Source organism: Lethenteron reissneri, chromosome 52 (genome assembly GCF_015708825.2).
Source record: "Lethenteron reissneri isolate LAM-NWPU_2019-01 chromosome 52, ASM1570882v1, whole genome shotgun sequence".
In the NCBI taxonomy this organism is placed as follows: Eukaryota; Metazoa; Chordata; class Hyperoartia; order Petromyzontiformes; family Petromyzontidae; genus Lethenteron; species Lethenteron reissneri.
This window is the reverse complement of record NC_083830.1, coordinates 79,219-96,717: the sequence shown is the minus strand read 5'-3', so window position 1 is coordinate 96,717 and position 17,499 is coordinate 79,219. Positions and strand designations below refer to the sequence as shown.

At 44.2% G+C, this 17,499-nt stretch overlaps 1 protein-coding gene across 1 annotated transcript; it reads left to right on the top strand.

The window, feature by feature from the left end:
• The first annotated feature begins 3,019 nt into the window (after positions 1-3,019).
• LOC133355914 (F-actin-capping protein subunit alpha-1-like) lies at positions 3,020-15,669 on the top strand. The gene is made up of 8 exons (XM_061573334.1): positions 3,020-3,156; positions 4,275-4,338; positions 6,333-6,539; positions 8,532-8,611; positions 10,678-10,756; positions 11,844-11,915; positions 13,750-13,812; positions 14,722-15,669. Exons 1-8 carry the CDS (start codon positions 3,035-3,037, stop codon positions 14,860-14,862), a joined length of 828 nt encoding a protein of 275 aa, XP_061429318.1. The 5' UTR covers positions 3,020-3,034; the 3' UTR covers positions 14,863-15,669.
• Positions 15,670-17,499: the final 1,830 nt, after the last annotated feature.

Below are 17,499 nucleotides of genomic sequence, written 5' to 3'. Positions count from 1 at the left end.
CGCTTCACTCGGCACAAACCTTTCTGGGCAGTAGGCCTGTAGCAACACATCAACGACTGAAACATTTTTCACCCTTATTTTCTATTCCAATGTCGCGTGCGATTCGTTTTTGCGCCTTAAAGCCGTTGACTTTGCTACATTGCACCACGGTTAAAGACATTTACACATTTTGTACTTAAATGGGGAAATCTAATTTGAGACAATTGGGGCGAGTGGGGTGGTCGGGCAGTGCACAGTGATGTCCAAATGGGCAGCAGTGGGAAACGAAGGGACTCTACCATGGCTGCACGCAGCCTCGATGCTGTGTGCTTCCAAGTGTTGCTCAAGCAATGCAGAGGTCTTCCTCCTCCATCTTGTGTTTTCCTCCTTTCTGTGGGAATTGCCTCCCCGACCGGTAACGTTTTGCAGCTTGTGCCGCACAGGGATTGATTGGCATTGTCCACGGCTGACGATCACTCCGGCAGCCCTGTATGTTGACGCCTCCACAGCCTTTTGGCTGAAGCAAAACTTAATGGCATGGTCAAGATTGTTGATGTCATCATGGCCAAAGCCGCACATCGCCATCGCTTCCTAACTTCTACCAGATCCCTGCAGCTGCTGCACGGTAGACACGTGCCCTCCAAGATCTGCCCTGAGAGTTTCCCCATTTCGATTTAAAGCTTTCATAACTGCAGGGATTCATCTACTTGGTTCTTTCGGTAAAGTCACGTAGAAGGGAAATAATAAAATAATAAAAATAAAATACAATTCTCACGACGTTTCGGCCACAACGCAAGCAGCCGTCCTCAGGTGAAGAACAGGTCTGTCGGAAAGACCTGTTCTTCACCTGTCGGAAAGACAGACAGACGCTGTCTTTCCGACAGCCCTGTTCTTCACCTGAGGACGGATGCTTGCGTTGTGGCTGAAACGTCGTGAGAATTGTATTTTATAATGGTTTATTTTTATTATTTTATTATTTCCCTTCTACGTGACTTTACCGAAAGAACCAAGAAGTTTTCCCATTGGTCGCCGGATTCGTGGAGACCACTTCAATGCCTGTCTCGGCAATCGGCCCTCGCCCCTCCTGCACACACATCACACCAGACGCAACCGGTTTTTGCCTGATCATATCTAAACGCTCGCCTGCCATGTTCTCTTCAGGACTTGTGCATTGCTTCTGTCTTTCCACAACACGCATAGCATTCATCTCAAACAGCTGTTCACGAATGGCAACGGCTTACTTTCAAGTGGCTTGGTTAGCATCCGGCTGTCTGATATGTCGACACCTTGCAAAGTATGCGTGTTGCACAACTTCATGATGCAGGAAGCCTCCGTGAATGGCGTATTTCTAAGTCCTAATTTTTCAGTGCTGGTGAGAGGGTCTCGGTGTAAGTGCATAGGCCAGTGCTGTAGGGCTATGTCCTTCACTTATATTCTTAGGTTTTTTCGGTAAAGTCACGTAGGTAAAAACATAAAATTAATAAAAGTAAAATAAAATAAAAATCACGACGTTTCGGAGGCAACGCAAGCTTCCGTTTTCAGGTGGAACCGTCACAGCACGATAGCTGTGTCAAGTGAGAGAAATTCCAAGAAAACACTTAGTTCAGATGCAGCTGTCCTTAAGTGTAGGGCAATACTGTCAGGCGTACTCAATGTCTCTGCAGCAAGTCTTTGGCTTAGGACAAGGTAATCCTCAGAAGATGCTTCTTATAGTGGCACTCCTTGTGTTTCCTGGTTCAGCTAACATTGGAACATGACTATCATTGGGAAGAGCATTTACGAGGATGCGCCTATCTTTAGAGCGGAGTTTACCAGTCAGGGCTGTGTCCGTAGTCAACCCTGCGTTCTCGCACAATCCTTGCACGCCTTTCAGAAACGCACGCCCAAAAACGCGGTGCCTTTCAACCCACTAAAGAGACTGATATTTGACACAAATTGGTAAAGTCGGTGCGTCTTGTCCGAGTGTTAAGTTTTCCCATTGTTAGTGGACATGTGACGTGGCCCAGCATCTAGTGCGGCAAAACATCCCAATTGTAGAAAAATTACCCGCAAATGCCTCCGTTGGAATGTGCACAGTAATCGCCACCTATTACTGTGAACATTTGGTAAGACCCTCCTGAAAACGAGTCGTGAGACTCGGGTAGGTTTTGCTGAGTGAACAAACGTTAAAACAATTGGTTCACGGCATCGCCATGTTAGTAGGTTAGCGTACTGTGCTACTAACCAGGCGACCCGAATTCGATTCCCGCTCACGGCCAACACTGCTGACGATTATCTGAACTGATTCTGGGCATCCCCTAGGTCGACTCGGCCTCAAATAAGTACCTGGTGCGATATGTAACCATTGCCGCTGGGGAGACAAAGGTGGTCGGGCCACCCACCCCCTCGTGTGCTGTGCTGGCCTTCTTAGGTGCTCGCTAACAGCAATTATAGCCAATAGTCTGTCAAGGCTAAATGGGGAATCTTTCTATTTGTAATAATAATAGTAACCTTAGGCGGCCACTTTTAAGTCCCCTTGCAGGGCACCTGTTATGTGAGGGGGACAGCCTTCCCCCCTGCATCTGAATGGAAAGCACACGTCTCACCTTGGCCATTGTAATTTACTGTGAGTGTCTTCTTGGTTCTTTCGGTAAAGTCACGTAGAAGGGAAGTAATAAAATAATAAAAATAAAACATTTATTACTTCCCTTCTACGTGACTTTACCGAAAGAACCAAGAAGATGAATCCCTGCAGTCACGAAAGCTTTAAATCGAAATTTACTGTGAGCAAGGTTTTTGCGTGCTCTCGTGTTCATATGGTTAACACTTTCCACTCGTGGTGTGTTTTGCGTTGGATGGAAACTAAGTTTTGCTAATTATTTATTGTTGGCAGGGTTTCGTTCGCTTGAGATGTAACGAGGTTTTTGTGCTTTTATATTGACGAGTTATTATTTTGTGTTAGTGCCAAGGGTTTGTGGGGGTTTTCTTGTCGATACGCAACTGTGTAAGGTTTGTGTGCAATTGTAGTCGACACTGGAGTTCTGCAATTGATTGGCATGTCATAGTAATTGCTGTGATGTATTTATTTCACCGAGAGAAGCCTTTTGTATGGATTTCCTCAACGCATGATTTCATTTCTCTTTCAGATGTGCGATTGCTGCTCAACAATGACAACCTCCTCAGGGAAGGAGTGTCACAGTAAGCGCCTTTGATTCCCGTCGCTGATGATGGCCGGTCAAGTTGTACATCTGCGATTATTGAATCACAATTCACAGCCCCGTGTCAATGCACTCGTGCGAAATTGCCGCGATTAATTAGTGGCAATTGCATTTTTAGTCCTTTATATTGTAAGGGGGTAAGGCAGATGTGTGCTTTTGTGTAAAAAAAAATTAAAACCAGGATCTGTAGAGAGGACAACAAATGACGAGATGCTTTCTCGATCCTCGGTGTGCCTTACTTGACATTGTGGACCTTGGCCAATTAGCTACTTAGTCTGACGTAGGCTGTCCAAATAGAGATGCGTGTTCCAATGTTGTGAATGCAGCTAATTAACTGCCAGTTTGTAGTAATGAATAATGCGTGAGAATATCCACTCTAGATTTTCAGCTTTCGTGACTGCAAGGATCCATTCTCTTTGGTTATTTCGGTAAAGTCGCGTATGTGAAAAATAAAATAATAAAATAATAGTAAAAAAGGATGTTATTAATCAGCTTAACTCGGCTTAACCCCCCTCCCGACTCCACACGCCCCCCCTGCATCCCTCCTCCCTGGCTCCTCCCCCCCTCTTACCCAAGTTATTTTCATTTTAATTTTTATTATTCATTTTTATTTTTCATCTACGTGTCTTTACCGAAAGAACCAAAGAGTAAAATATCCACTCTAATGATATAATCCACTGAGCTTCACGAACAACTCAAATAATTGTTCCAGATTTTCGTTTCCCTTTACTGCACAGTGCCAATGCAATGCGGTCCCTCGATGTGTAGCTTAATGTGTATTCCATTAAATAATTTTAACAATATTTTGAAGACGAACTCCTGTGTTTAAATCCATTGTAATTGGCGGATAAAAAACAACACATTTATTAATCACACGGCCTTAAAGTGAAAAATGTGTAGCGGCCGACGTTTTAAGCAACGGCCCTTCTTCATAGCACATCAAAGAAGCGCCATTGTCCGAAAGCTAATATGTTCAAATTTTTTTTCCTTTTAAGCCAGTGTTATTGATGAATGTGATTTTGTTGTAATTTGTGCTTGTGGCACCGCTGCCAACGCAGCAGCAGCAGCTTCAACTAATTTTGTTTAATCTGTTCGCAGTGCCTTTGCCGACTACAACATGGATCAGTTCACGCCTGTAAAGGTTCAGGGAATTGAAGACCAGGTAATTTTGTAGTGATTGTGGTGATTTATGTTGAGGCTGTGTTCGTCCTGCATCCTGCGGAAGAGAAGAACCCTGATCTGTGATTGTTCGGCTGCCTGAGCACAAAGAACCACGGTGGAGAGATGTTAACTCCCTCACCTGGTACGCAGGAGGTCGTGGGTTTGATCCCGACCCTGACGCCTGCTGTATATTTGGAGTTTGCGTGTCTCTCTCTCTCTCCCCGTTGTCGCGTGGATTTTTCTCTGGGTCCTCGGGTTTTTCCCTCTACATTTAGAAACACGCGTTTAGAATATTTGACTGCTTTAAATTTCCACCTGATAAGTCACTTCGTTGAGCTATCATTTGTGGCCAGAGCTTTTCAGTTCAGTGGGCCTGGTAAAATAACAAAAAAGTGCATCGTTTAGTAAATGAAGTATATGAGTTCCAATTGTATTAGTACATCAATTCCAAAGCTTGGGAAAGGCAGTAAAAAAACAGCAAAAACAGCCCAAGGACCACACCAAGACAACATCCAGTCCCTCGGTAAAATTTTACATGAAAAATTAACAATCGATACATTGTTAAGAATCAAATTTCCAAATCACATTTGTAAATGTGACCGTATCCGGCATTAATCTTTTGCCTCAGAGTACTTTTGAAGGAAGATTTACGACTCTTGCGAATTGACGTCAGGGCATTTTTAGCATCCACTGTTAAACCATCATGTAAAACTCCGGTCATCCTCGCGGTGGCTTTTGGCGAGCCATTGAACAAAAGACGGTCGACTGCGTTTCTGCGGCCATTTGGGACTCTCTTCCTTCTGATATTAGGAAGCCACTGGAGCCACGCACTTTTAAATCCATCTACATTGAAAACTCATTTCTTTAAAACTGCTTTTTGTGTAGTTTTTCCTTCCCCCGTACTTCCGATTAGCACTGTTGAAAGAAGTTCAACGTACATGCATACATTTTGCGATCATAACACCAGCAGCAATAATCTGGGCGGCGTTCGTTTGGAGTCGTGAACTACTGCAAGAAGCGGCGAACGCACTACCGCTAGACCGTGTCACTGCACATTAAGTGTTTTATTTCAGCGATGTGTTAATGAGAGTTTGGGTGCTCCGTGATTTCGATGGGTAGGTCATGAATGCTTGGCAAGACTCGGCATATTTACGCCGTTTGGAGTGCATGAAATAGGAAGAGCCTCTTGAAATCGGGAGCTTTTATCTCATAATTGTCGCTGTGGGCTTCTAATGGATTTTTAATGCCACGCATCAGGAGGACCCATGGCCGTGTTGATGGCTAGAGGAACAGGCTTGCCACCGACACCAATTTGCACTGCGGCTGACTTGGGGAGTGGATTGTGATCGTCATTCATTAATGCCTGGATTCGGAGTTTGGCAGGCGAGCCTGGGTTAAATGTTTGTCTTAAATCTCTGCCTTATGAACCCATTTTGGTAGAATGACAGGTTCAGTGGTGCTGAGGGACATGTTCTCAGAGGTTTGAAAAAAGCAGCATGAGGCTTATTGCAGTAGAATGTATTTTATCTGATTTTTTATGCCCAATACCTTCCACGTTGCTCTACTCCTGAGTAGGGCTGTGTTTTAGATTTGAAGCTTTCGTGACTGCAATGATTCATATTCTTAGGTTTTTTTCGGTAAAGTCACGTAGGTAAAAACATTAAAAAGTAAAATAAAATAAATAAAAATAATGATTTTTATTTATTTTACTTTTTAATGTTTTTACCTACGTGACTTTACCGAAAAAACCTAAGAATAGGGCTGTGTTTCTGTTCATGTTTAGAGTTGTGCTGGCTGTTCAACTTTCTTGGCAATTAGACAAATTATTTCGTCGTACATTTGGTCGCAAGGGTATAGAGCGATGCTATGGATTGCCAGTTCTTAACGCTGGACTCAGTAATGGTCTTGGCACAAGAGTCGCATTGTTTACGCTTCGCCTAACCGCGGCCTGTGCTTTGAGTAGATTTCCGTGTTTTTTCTTGCGATCTTTGCCAGGTACTGATCACAGAGCACGGTGACATTGGCGGTGGCCATTATTTGGACCCACGCACCAAGCAGTCCTTCAAGTATGACCATCTACGAAAGGAAGCGTCGGACATCTCGTCGTGGGACGGCGCCATGGTGATGGAGTCCTGGAGGTCCAACGTGGACAACGCACTGCAGGCCTACGTCAAGGAGCACTACCCAAACGGCGTGAGCACGGTACGGCGCTCGACATTCGCAGCAACGGCACGGGGGGTGTGGGGGGGGGTACGGGCCTGGAAAATACAAACCGGCTCTGTTGTCATCCTTATTATTATTTTGCTTGTTTACCCGGCAAAGCCTGCCCCACGTCGGGAGACTTACAGCAGGGGTCCGATGTTTGTAGTCACCCATTTGGGAAATCTGCAGGTTATTTTTCAGCGCATGATGGCATGCTACCAGTTTGCATGCATTGCGTGTACTTGAGCTCTTTGAATTTAGCATTCCCCCGACATGTTTATTTCATTAACATCTTGTCAAGAGACGCTGCAGTAAGTCGTAACCAACAAGATGGCCGGAGTGGATGTTTCATTCCAGCAGAATGATGTGATTAGATTTCTAATGCAGGAGGGCGCCAAGTTTGCCAAGTAGTTTGCCAGATTTCCGCATGAACACCGTGCATGAAGAAATGTTAAGAAGTGGGTCGGTGATTAAAGCATGGCAAAACAGACATTGTCGATTAAGCCGGGAAGCAGCTGAATTAGAGTGCTTCTGTGACCTATAACAAATGCACGAAAGTGCAGGAATGTCGTTCGGGCTGACCCGTCGTGTCAAGTTGGGGGACACCTCGGGTGCATTGCAAAGTGGCCACCACATTGCAGTGACAGGATGGTGTCTTGTCAACATGTAGCAAACAGAGGTGTTTTGATGCATGCTGGAGGCTGTTGCTTTGATTGGAAGGAGGGTTCAGTGAAACGCCTAATAAGACTTGAAGAGTCAAATCCGAGTACGTTTAAAAATAATCAGCTTCATTTAGAAATTCCAAGGATTTTAAGCCATTTAATTTATATTGATAATTTTTACCATTCATTGAACACTCAAAAGAGCCAAAGACACTTAGAGTTTCGATTTAAAGCTTTCGTGACTGCAGGGATTCATCTTCTTGGTTCTTTCGGTAAGTCACGTAGAATGGAAATAGTAAAATAATACATTTTTTAAATGTTTTATTTATTTTATTTTATTATTTCCATTCTACGTGACTTTACCGAAAGAACCAAGAAGACCACTTAGAGTTATTCGATATCAGTGTAACTTTGTGAACCTCACTAAGAGCAAAGCAAATACAAACCTGTCTAACAAACTGTATGAGTATCTGGACAAACTTTTAAGGCCAGCTTATTCTATTGGCACGTGGCACCAGCCCATGTGGTTCAGACGCCAAGAGAGTACTGAGCCGACATGGCCAAGTTCCTTTGTTTGAATCTTGGCACTTGCCCGTGATCAAACTGGATTCTCAAGTGTTTTGAGATGATGGTCTCGGCCTGGTCACCAATCCAGTGACTGCACAAAAAACAACATGGTATGAAATATGGCTCTGCACTTTATCATCAGTCCGGATTCCAGCTCCTGAGAAATCCGTTTGATCAACGTCCCATGAATATTGCCTCCCAGTGGCAGGGCATTTGGAAAGGCGCTGCCCCCTAGTGTGTCGAACAGAGATCACGTGAAGGGACGTTAGAGGTAGCTCTTTAATATCTGTGTCCGTGGACTGTTCCTCTTCACACGAAAAGGTCACACTGCTTTGTGCCAGTTGTGATTGGATGATTGTTCATTCTTCGCACGCGATAGTTTCTCTCCGGGTGCTCCGGTTTCCTCCAACTTGTACAAGCGCTGATTAATTGGCTAAAAACATGTTAAAATAAACCCCCTCCCCATCCAGAACCCGCCTGAAAAAGAGTGATCTGCGACTCGGTGTGACTTTCCTGGATGATTAAGTAAAATAAGTAAAGTCTCATGACATGACACCGAAAAGGACTAATGGGATAAAATTGGAGGAAAAAAAGACAATAAACTGGCATGTAAAGTTGACCTGCGCACCAAGGGAGCATTTCCAGGCCATGACACAATATGAATGAAATGCTTTCATGTTTATGATTTTTGCATTACAGTAAATCATTATCCTAAAAAATGTGAAATATGTACTGTGCATGTAACATTGCGTTTGCCTGACAGGTGTACGGGAAGAATATCGATGGACAGCCCACAATCATAGCCTGCATCGAAAGCCATCAGTTCCAGCCCAAGAACTTCTGGTAAATTCACGGCGCACGGCGGTGTATCCTTGTGTTTACGTGTCTCGTGAGCAATCACCCTGGACATGGCCAGGTGGGCACCTCTTAATTGCTCTCCTTACTCGACGCTTGGTATCCGTAGTGACAGTGGTCCCACGCAGCGTTGCCGAGTGGTGACGCGGCGGTGGCGCTGCGTTCACCGCTCATTGCAGGGGTTCACAGTTTCGTATCCAGCAGCCGCTGCGGTTATAACCGTGATGGCGCTACGACGCTACGTCTGGATCGCGGCGGTTGTTTTAGATCCCCTGAAGTCGTTTGCGCACTCGAGTGTGTCGTTGTGTGCCGGTGTCACGGTACAAATCCTACATTTTACCCACAAATTAATCAATTGGGATTATACGTAGCAATCAGCGCCCTTTCCCGGCATCTCACTCTTGCAACTGAGACTACACTGGTTTTATTTAACAAAATGAACTTGTATGCAACGCTGCAGTGAGCATAGATGCTGAAAATAAGCCGAGCAAGAGGATATTCTGATGGGCTATGAGCCAGCCTCGTGTTGGTTATCGTGCTTGCGAAGTCTTTTGTGCTCAAGGATATGTCCTGTCCGTAAGCTCCCGTTTGTTTTGTCTTAGGGGTTCCGCAAGGTTCCACGTCGTCACGTGCTAGACTCGGCCTGACCGATCTTCATGAGTGGGGGGGGAGGAAGTTAGGTTTGAACTTGAAACCCCTACACACTTGTGCCAGTGCATAATAGTGCCCTTTGTTTATCGAGGAAAGCCTCACTTGAGTCTCAGGATTCTATTTCAGGAGGTTCCTGCATTTCAATGTTTGGCCAAATGCATTAATGAGTGTTTGGCAGTTGGGAAGGAAACGGGAGCACACGAAGAAAACACGCCGCCCATACGAGGGTGTAACATTGCTCCGAACAGATGGGTTTCAACCACTTCCTGTCCTGCCATCTCGCTTGAGAGCTTCGCAAAGTTTGGTATTTTTAAATCCTTTATATTAAGTTCACTTGCTTGCTTGCTTGCGCGCTTACGACCGTGCAAATCTTTCGGTCGTTTTTTAACCCACTTCCCGTGATCCAACCGAGCTGACATTTTGCACACAGACTCGTTGTGCGTGACAATTTATTTTCGTGAATTTTTTCCTAAATTTTACACTTTTTAGGAATTTTTTTTTTATATTTAATTACCAATTGCTTAATGGTGGCTGGCAATCATCTGACCCATAGGTGGCCGCCATCTCAAGCCAGAGGACGAGAGGACTCTAGCCGCCACGCATATAAAGGATTTCTAGTGAAAAACTTTGTTTTTACGGGTTAATTTTTCTCTTGCGTGGCTCGCAAGCCTGTGAACAGTGACGAGCTGCAAATGCTGGGCCTGACGGCTGTGTTTTGTTTGCTTTGTGATCTCTGCTCCCCTCCTTCTCTGTGCTGTCATTAAGCAGTTGATGTCATGCCACATGCACCATGGCTTACAGACGTTTGCCGTAGAAGAGTGGCTGGACAATGTTAGAATTTAGTGTCATTTGTTAGCTGGTTATAAAAGTACAATTATTTAATTTTGGTGGGTGCTGACAATTAAATTAACCTTTTGTATATCCACAAGAACCTGTTTGTTAATTTTGAGTTGTGTTTGGATGGTAATTCCCAGAGGTCTTTTGGCCAGATGTGAAATTCAGCGCTCAGGAAATAGGTCATTGTGAGTTGCACAGAGCGGCGATTACAATTGTCTGCCCATTTGCTAGCCTCGGAATAAGTAACAATTTGCAGTACATTTAGTGGATTTAAAAATGTTGCGACAACCACAGCAAGAAAGTTTACTGCTGTGGTTGTCACACCTGATGATGATTGCTTGTGTTGCAATCGAAACGTCGTGATTTAATGTATTTATTTTTAATCTTTTATTTTTCTTTTCTTTACCTACGTGACTTTACCGAAAGAACCAAGAGTATGGATCCTTGCATTCACGAAAACTTCAAATCTAGAATGAAAAATGTTGGCTTGGTGTACGCAAGGTTCTCTGCTTCAGCGGGGTGAGCGAAGGCGTTTGACACTTGACAACCGTGTGTGCCTTTCCCAGGAACGGGCGCTGGAGATCCGAATGGAAGTTCACAGTGTCCCAGCCCACAGCACAGGTGGTCGGCATCCTTAAGATCCAGGTGAGAGCTTCATTCCACTGCGTTACTTCTCACCGCCGTCGGAATTCATCTGCTGCTGTCGACATCGTTTTTCGAAGCATTGTGCAAGTGAATGAACACCACTGCTACCAGTGTGCTGTGAGCCAGCACAAGCCCTCAAGGCAATCGATGAACTGGCTCCAATATGAAAGTAGTCTTTCGGAGCCTCCTACCAGTCCCCTTGGTCCTGCACTGCCTCATGATTGACCTAGTCAGGCAGTTCCACCCGTGTTCCATTGCCCTGATCCAGCAGTGGAATAACAAATATTGCTGCAAATGTACAAGATGTAATCCACGTTTGATTGCGTAAACACTCACAAGGTACTGGAAACATCTGGACAGGGTCCTCCCCATCAATGCGTTACTCTGGCAGAAGAGTATACATTGATGGTGTCATGTTGCCCCATCGGCTCCACCATTAAATGCCCAAGCATCTATTTTTGTTGTTGTAGTGCAAGGGGGCCTGGTCCTCTGCTGCCTTTGCCAATGGCTGTACCAGCAGTGTCGGGATTTTCCTCGGTGGCTCCTGGGTGGCTTGCAGCAGCCAACGATCAAACAAATGTGAGGCACAGGAACGATGTCGCAACGTTGAGCCAAAACAAGGCAGAGGCTGGGGAATACAGCGGTCCATCTGCTGTCCATCATGGTCCGATAACCCGAGGCTAAACCACGTGACATGCTACCTGTGAGCCAGAGGTCACAACCGGGTACCCGATACCCGTACCCTACCCGATACCCGGCTACCCGTACCCGGCCGGGTACGGGTACCCGTTTGCGACCCTGGTGCGGCCGGGTACGGGTACAGGTAGGCCGTGAGTCACTGGTGAGTAACTGTTTGTCACTCATTTCGGGTAGGGTACGGGTACGGGTACCCATTTGCGACCCTGGTGCGGCCGGGTACGGGTAAGGAATCAAAACCCGTTTGCGACCTCTGCTGTGAGCCGTTGGCCACTCGGCATGGCCTCGCGGCGCGTACCCCAAGCCTGCCCACAATTTCCGTGGCAAGTATCACCGTCGCTCAGTGGTGCACGTGGCGGCTGCCGTGTCACTTTCTCTCCCTTTGTCGCAGGTCCATTACTACGAGGATGGAAATGTGCAGCTGGTGAGCCACAAGGATGTGCAGGAGTCCATGTCCTGTAATGTACGTAGCGCAACGCAAACACACGCCACTCGAGATTTATCCGTTTCGGCTGCTATTGTGTTTCCCTTGGGCTTCCCATTAGAAGTGAAATTTAAAAAATGCCATATCGCCTGCGCTCGTACGGCGAGCGCGTTCGCCTTGCATTGCATGTGATTTTTGTTTCGGCACACTTGCAATGTTGAGTAAAAGTTCAGCGTTTAGAGACTTCAAGTTAAGACCAGAAAATTATCATAGGATTCAGTTGCTTAAGCTGTGTAATGATGGTCGGCTGGTTATCTGAAATAGTTTAATTACAAAACTGCAATTTGTGTAAATATTAAGAGTTTAGAAGAGCGGTTCCGAGCCTTTTCAAGTGTCCCGGCCCCTTTTCAACCTCTAAATATTTAACGGACCAACACACGCTACTAGTTATTTGAAATTGTACATTTCCTTGGTGAGGATGTCATTATTTTCTGTTCTACGGACCCCTGGGGGTACGTGGCAATGTCCCAGGGAGTACGTGAAGTGATTTATCAATGTGTGAAATTATACCGTACGTGAGTCATTGGTGAATAATCACGTATGAATCTGCCAAAATAAAATTACTCCGATAAAATTTGAGTCCATATGGTAACCTAGAACGATATGAAAGACCTTTCTTTCTAAACTCATTGATCGTAAACTATGCGGTTTCCAAGAGTAACCAGCGAGCGTGAACAAATGACGTCACGCATGCAGAGAGCGTCGTTGAATTGGACAATTGGTTAAACTTTAATTCTAGATTTTAAGCTTTCGTGACTGCGAGGATTCATACTCTTTGGTTTTTTCGTGACTTTACCGAAAAAAACCAACAAGTAATTGGTTAAACTATTGGTGTTCATTATTCATACATTTCTCGAACCATGTTAGCTCAGACAAGGGGGGTGGTACTCGGTTGAAATAAAAGTCAACAAGGGTTTACAGTTGCCAAAAAAGGTTGAGAACCAATGCGCTAGAATATTATCGCCACGCAGTTGCACCCACGAGGAGGAGAGGTAACCCTGCCTTGTGGTCCGTGCGTGGCTGTGTGTGTACCACGTGCTGTGTGTACCACGTGCGTCCTCTGGTGGTGAATGCGAGTGAGGCTGAGGTGTCTACGCACCACGGCATTCACAAACGGGAGTGCTGCCTGCTGCTGCTGGCTCAGAGACCGACCCCGCAGCATTAGGACGAGTAGTGGAGGTTTGGCAGACTGTGGTAAAACGACGTCTCGGTTAAATTTCGATTTAAAGCTTTCATGACTGCAGGGATTCATCTTCTTGGTTCTTTCGGTAAAGTCACGTAGAAGGAAAAATATAAAATAATAAATATAAAACATAATAAAATAATTCTCACGACGTTTCGGCCACAACGCAAGCAGCTTGTGTTGTGGCCGAAACGTCGTGATAATTATTTTATTACGTGTTATATTTATTATTTTGTTATTTTCCTTCTACGTGACTTTACCGAAAGAACCAAGAAGACATCTCGGTTGTTGTGGGCCTGCTGCACCTGGCCTGCAATGGTGTGCACGTCTGATGGCGTCAACTCTGCTGAGAGTATTGTGGTTTTGAGGTCATCCTCGCTCGCCTGAGCACGCGTAGTCTTACGTCGCACAACGCCCGTGAAATAGAGCCCGACGGATAATTGGGTCATTCCTGCTGCAGTAAATACAAATCTAAATCCCGTAGACTGCAGACGGTCACTTGCCAGCGACGTTTGCAGTGAAGATCGAGCGTGCAGTGCAGACGCGATCTCAGGAAGCAATGGGACACTCCAGTTGGGAGTGAGAATCGCTCACCGTGGTTCTCCCGGCTTGTTGATATTCTTGTTGCAGAATGAATCTCAAGCTGCCAAGGCATTCATCAAAATTATCGAAGATGCTGAGAATGAGTATCAGGTAAAACTCGGCTTTGTACCGGTTCTCCTTATTGAATGTAATTGAACCTGCCAAAGGCAAGCAACGAAGAAAATGTTGTGTTATGATTATCACCATAACCACTAATATTTTGTAATGTACGATTTGCTATGTCCTTCAAGTCATCGTAAGTTACCCCCCTCCTGGCTTGATCTGCTGCCCCCAGCATGACCAACTCTCCTGAACACGTGTTTACAGCTGTGGCCCATGCTGATACCTCCAGTGCTACTACAGTCCCCACTTCCCCAGGCCATGCCCATCGACTGCCAAGCTCTCTCAAGCCTGGTCACCATTGTATTATACTGGTAGGAACCACCTGGTTCCACCAGCCCACAGGGGATTATTGTGTCCGTCCGTCGTGCATCCAAAAATGGGAGGGGTGGGGCTGGGTGGGGAGGGGAGGGGCTGGTCACCCCGTGGTGCCCTTATATAACTCAACGTTTAACCTACTCACGCCGGCTTGTGCCCGCCCTCAGTCGGGCATATTTGCGGAATACACCACGCCGCCATTGACCGAGCAACCCAACGTTCCTACCAGCTCCCCCCCACAGGAATGTGTTTTAAATGCTTCTCGACTTGCTTACTTTGCACAGTCGCCAACAGTTCTGTCCTCTGATCTCAAAGAAGCACTCGAGTAAATATTGCTCTTATAAATTGACGAATTGTATAATTTGTTTCCGACGTTTCTTTACGTTTAATGTTTGTAATATTTGAAAAACAATTCCTGTTTGTCCTCGGATTGTGTCTCTGATATTGTGCATTCGTATGTTACGACGTAAAACACGTAGGAATTGCTTTTATAAGTTGTAGTCGAAAGCGTTCCGTCGGCAGTGTCCATATTTCACGTGCTAATATTTCGCGTGACAAATTATTCGCGCGTTCATCTTGCAGACGGCGATCTCGGAAAACTATCAGACGATGTCGGACACAACCTTTAAGGCTCTTCGCCGCCAATTGCCAGTCACCCGAACCAAGATCGACTGGAACAAAATCCTGAGCTACAAGATTGGCAAGGAGATGCAGAGTGCTTAGGCAGGAGTTGCATGCTTGCTTTTAATATGCTCTGTCCTCATGGTATGGTCTCCTGCCCGGCATAACCACAGTGTATTTTGCATTACGTTGGTTGTTTCCTGGACTGAGCATTTGGGATTTTGGTCTTCACTGTAAAATGTATATGTCAACATTATCAGAATTAAAATTTAGTTTCATTTTTGTCTCGTACCTGTTTTTTTTCTTGGTTTGATGGCTCTTAGGGTAACTGCATGATTAAAAAATTGAGTTGATTGCTTCCTTTTTGGATGTGTAAAATAAGTGATGGGTGAAACGAGACCATACCTTTGTTTCGATGGCAAGATGTGGCACACAATTTATGAAGACCTGGGGAGCTGAAACTTGTTTTGTCACTTGGGACGTTGTCTCATGTAAAACAAGCTTTACTGTAGAAGCCCCTTCCATGCATTTAAGTTTATTTCAACAATCTTTAATGTATTTCAAAAATGTGTTTGTTTTACGAGTGTAAAGAAGCAGATCTTATAATTTACACATTATGTTTGTCATACTTGCAATAATGAATTTCCCCTCATTTAACAACTTGTCCTAATAAATTGCATATTTGCTTTCATATATGAAAGAGATGCTATGTGTATTTTGTTTAATTTGTATGCTTCCATGTTATCTTGTGCCAGATGCCTGCATCACAGTCCAGTGCTGGTAGCTGCTGTGCTACCATGCACAAAGCAAACTTCACTGCCCACCTGTAATATTGTTGGAAAACATACTTTGCAAATTGTATTACTAACAAAAAAAAACTAATAAAAAAACTGCTTTATTCATACAATATCCAACTCTTAGGACAATTGTTCCTTGTTCAGATTTCTGTTCTGCACGTGCCGTTGCATTTCTAGCAAGATTTACGAGCATATTTAAGGGTACGTTATGAAAAAAAAGCAAGCTGGATGGATACCAATCCTTTATAACTTTTTTGTTGTAATTTCCTGAGGTAAACGGCCTTTCTTATTCCCACAATTAAATTGGTATTTTGAGTGCTCCCCTTGAATCATTTGTGCTCTTATGCATCTCTGTTCTGTGGGCTCTTGCATTCATTGATGTATTGGAAGATCTTGCAATGAAAACGGGTTCTCACTTTGTGCCTTTTTGTACCAACATCCCATTGAAAGTATCCAGTCATCGTTTCCCGAAGTAACACTTGCCTGCAATCTGGCTGGGTCATTGATACTATTTATAAAGATGTAACATTGGGGAAAAAAACAAACCAAGCTGCAACATAACCACACATTTACATTTTAAGATGGCATGTTAATATTGTTAAAACATCAATGCAGCGGTGACGTTAAAGGAACAAAAACAGTCTACATCTTAGCACCAATAAGAAAACTCAATTTGCGGTTTCGACTTCACTTCTGAAAGTTACAGAAGTGGGACAACGCCTGACATTTTAATTCATGCGTTGACATCAGCTTAGATAATCCTGGCCTCTTGAAGTGCATTATAGAGTTGCTATGAGCCCATTGTCGACATTTGTTGACCGTTCTTTTCCTCAATAAGATGGCCAAGTAGCACCGTGTCCATTCGCCGTGATTGTCAACGCGAAATATCTCTTGCCGGGTGACCTCAGATCGAGGGCCGGCGTGACCTTGACAAGGGCCACATTGACCTTGCGGCGTTCTGTCCGTCGTGAAGCAATGCGCCAGCAGCATTCCGTAACTTTTAATATAAATTAGTTTCCGAAAACTTGTTTTGATTAATGATGGGGTTGTCTGTTGCTCCAACTCAGTGGTTCACAGCCTTTACTGTAGCCGAGCGCCCCTTTGGTTAGCAATCATTAAAACATGTACAATGTTAATAAATACACAGGGTTTGATGAAACAAAGTTAAGGTGTTACCTATGTGCCCGTGCTGAATTTGTGTTATCGATTATTGACCTTCAAAACAATCTGACATGTCTCGCACCCCAGGTTAAGAAACACTGCTCTACTTATAGATAACTACAAAAAAATATTCTTTGGTTCTTTCGGTAAAGTCACGTATAAAGATAAAATAATAAATAAAGTAATAGCTATTATTTAATTTAATAAAATTAGCGATTATTTAATTTATTATTTTATCTTTATACGTGACTTTACCGAAAGAACCAAAGAATAAGTCTTGCAGTCACGAAAGCTCCAAAATTAAGATAACTAAAAAAATAACTTGATTGGGGAAACTTTTTTTTTAAACAAATTTATTATAAATCCTCAATGTTTGCTTTGAATGACCATTGGCCAAAATGTCTCGTATCGGTAGGTATTTGTTTTTAAGGCCCCGCTGTAATTGACACGTGTCAATCATTGTGCCGGACAATCCGGGAATTTAAATTGGTGTGTTCGGGCGGCTTGATTTGATTTATACTCTTTGGTTCTTTCTAAAAAGCTAATTTATTTTATTATTTTTCACCTACGTAACTTTACCGAAAGAACCAAAGAGTACGGATCCTTGCAGTCACGAAAACTTCAAATCTAGAAAGAATTGATTTGATTTGTGCCGATATTTGGTACGTATTAAAAACTGCAGATGACCAATTTTAAAGGGGCATTTAAATTGTTGCTGTTTTTATTTTACCAGGTAAGGCCCACTGAGTCATATATAAACCTTTTTTTCATAAGTGTCCTT

Excerpts from the sequence above, each read along its gene's own strand:
- LOC133355914 (XM_061573334.1), top strand. The coding sequence starts at position 3,035 with ATGTATTTATTTCACCGAGAGAAGCCTTTTGTATGGATTTCCTCAACG. Across the intron at positions 4,339-6,332 it reads TTCAGGGAATTGAAGACCAG|GTACTGATCACAGAGCACGG; the intron begins GTAATTTTGTAG and ends GATCTTTGCCAG. Across the intron at positions 13,813-14,721 it reads ATGCTGAGAATGAGTATCAG|ACGGCGATCTCGGAAAACTA; the intron begins GTAAAACTCGGC and ends TTCATCTTGCAG.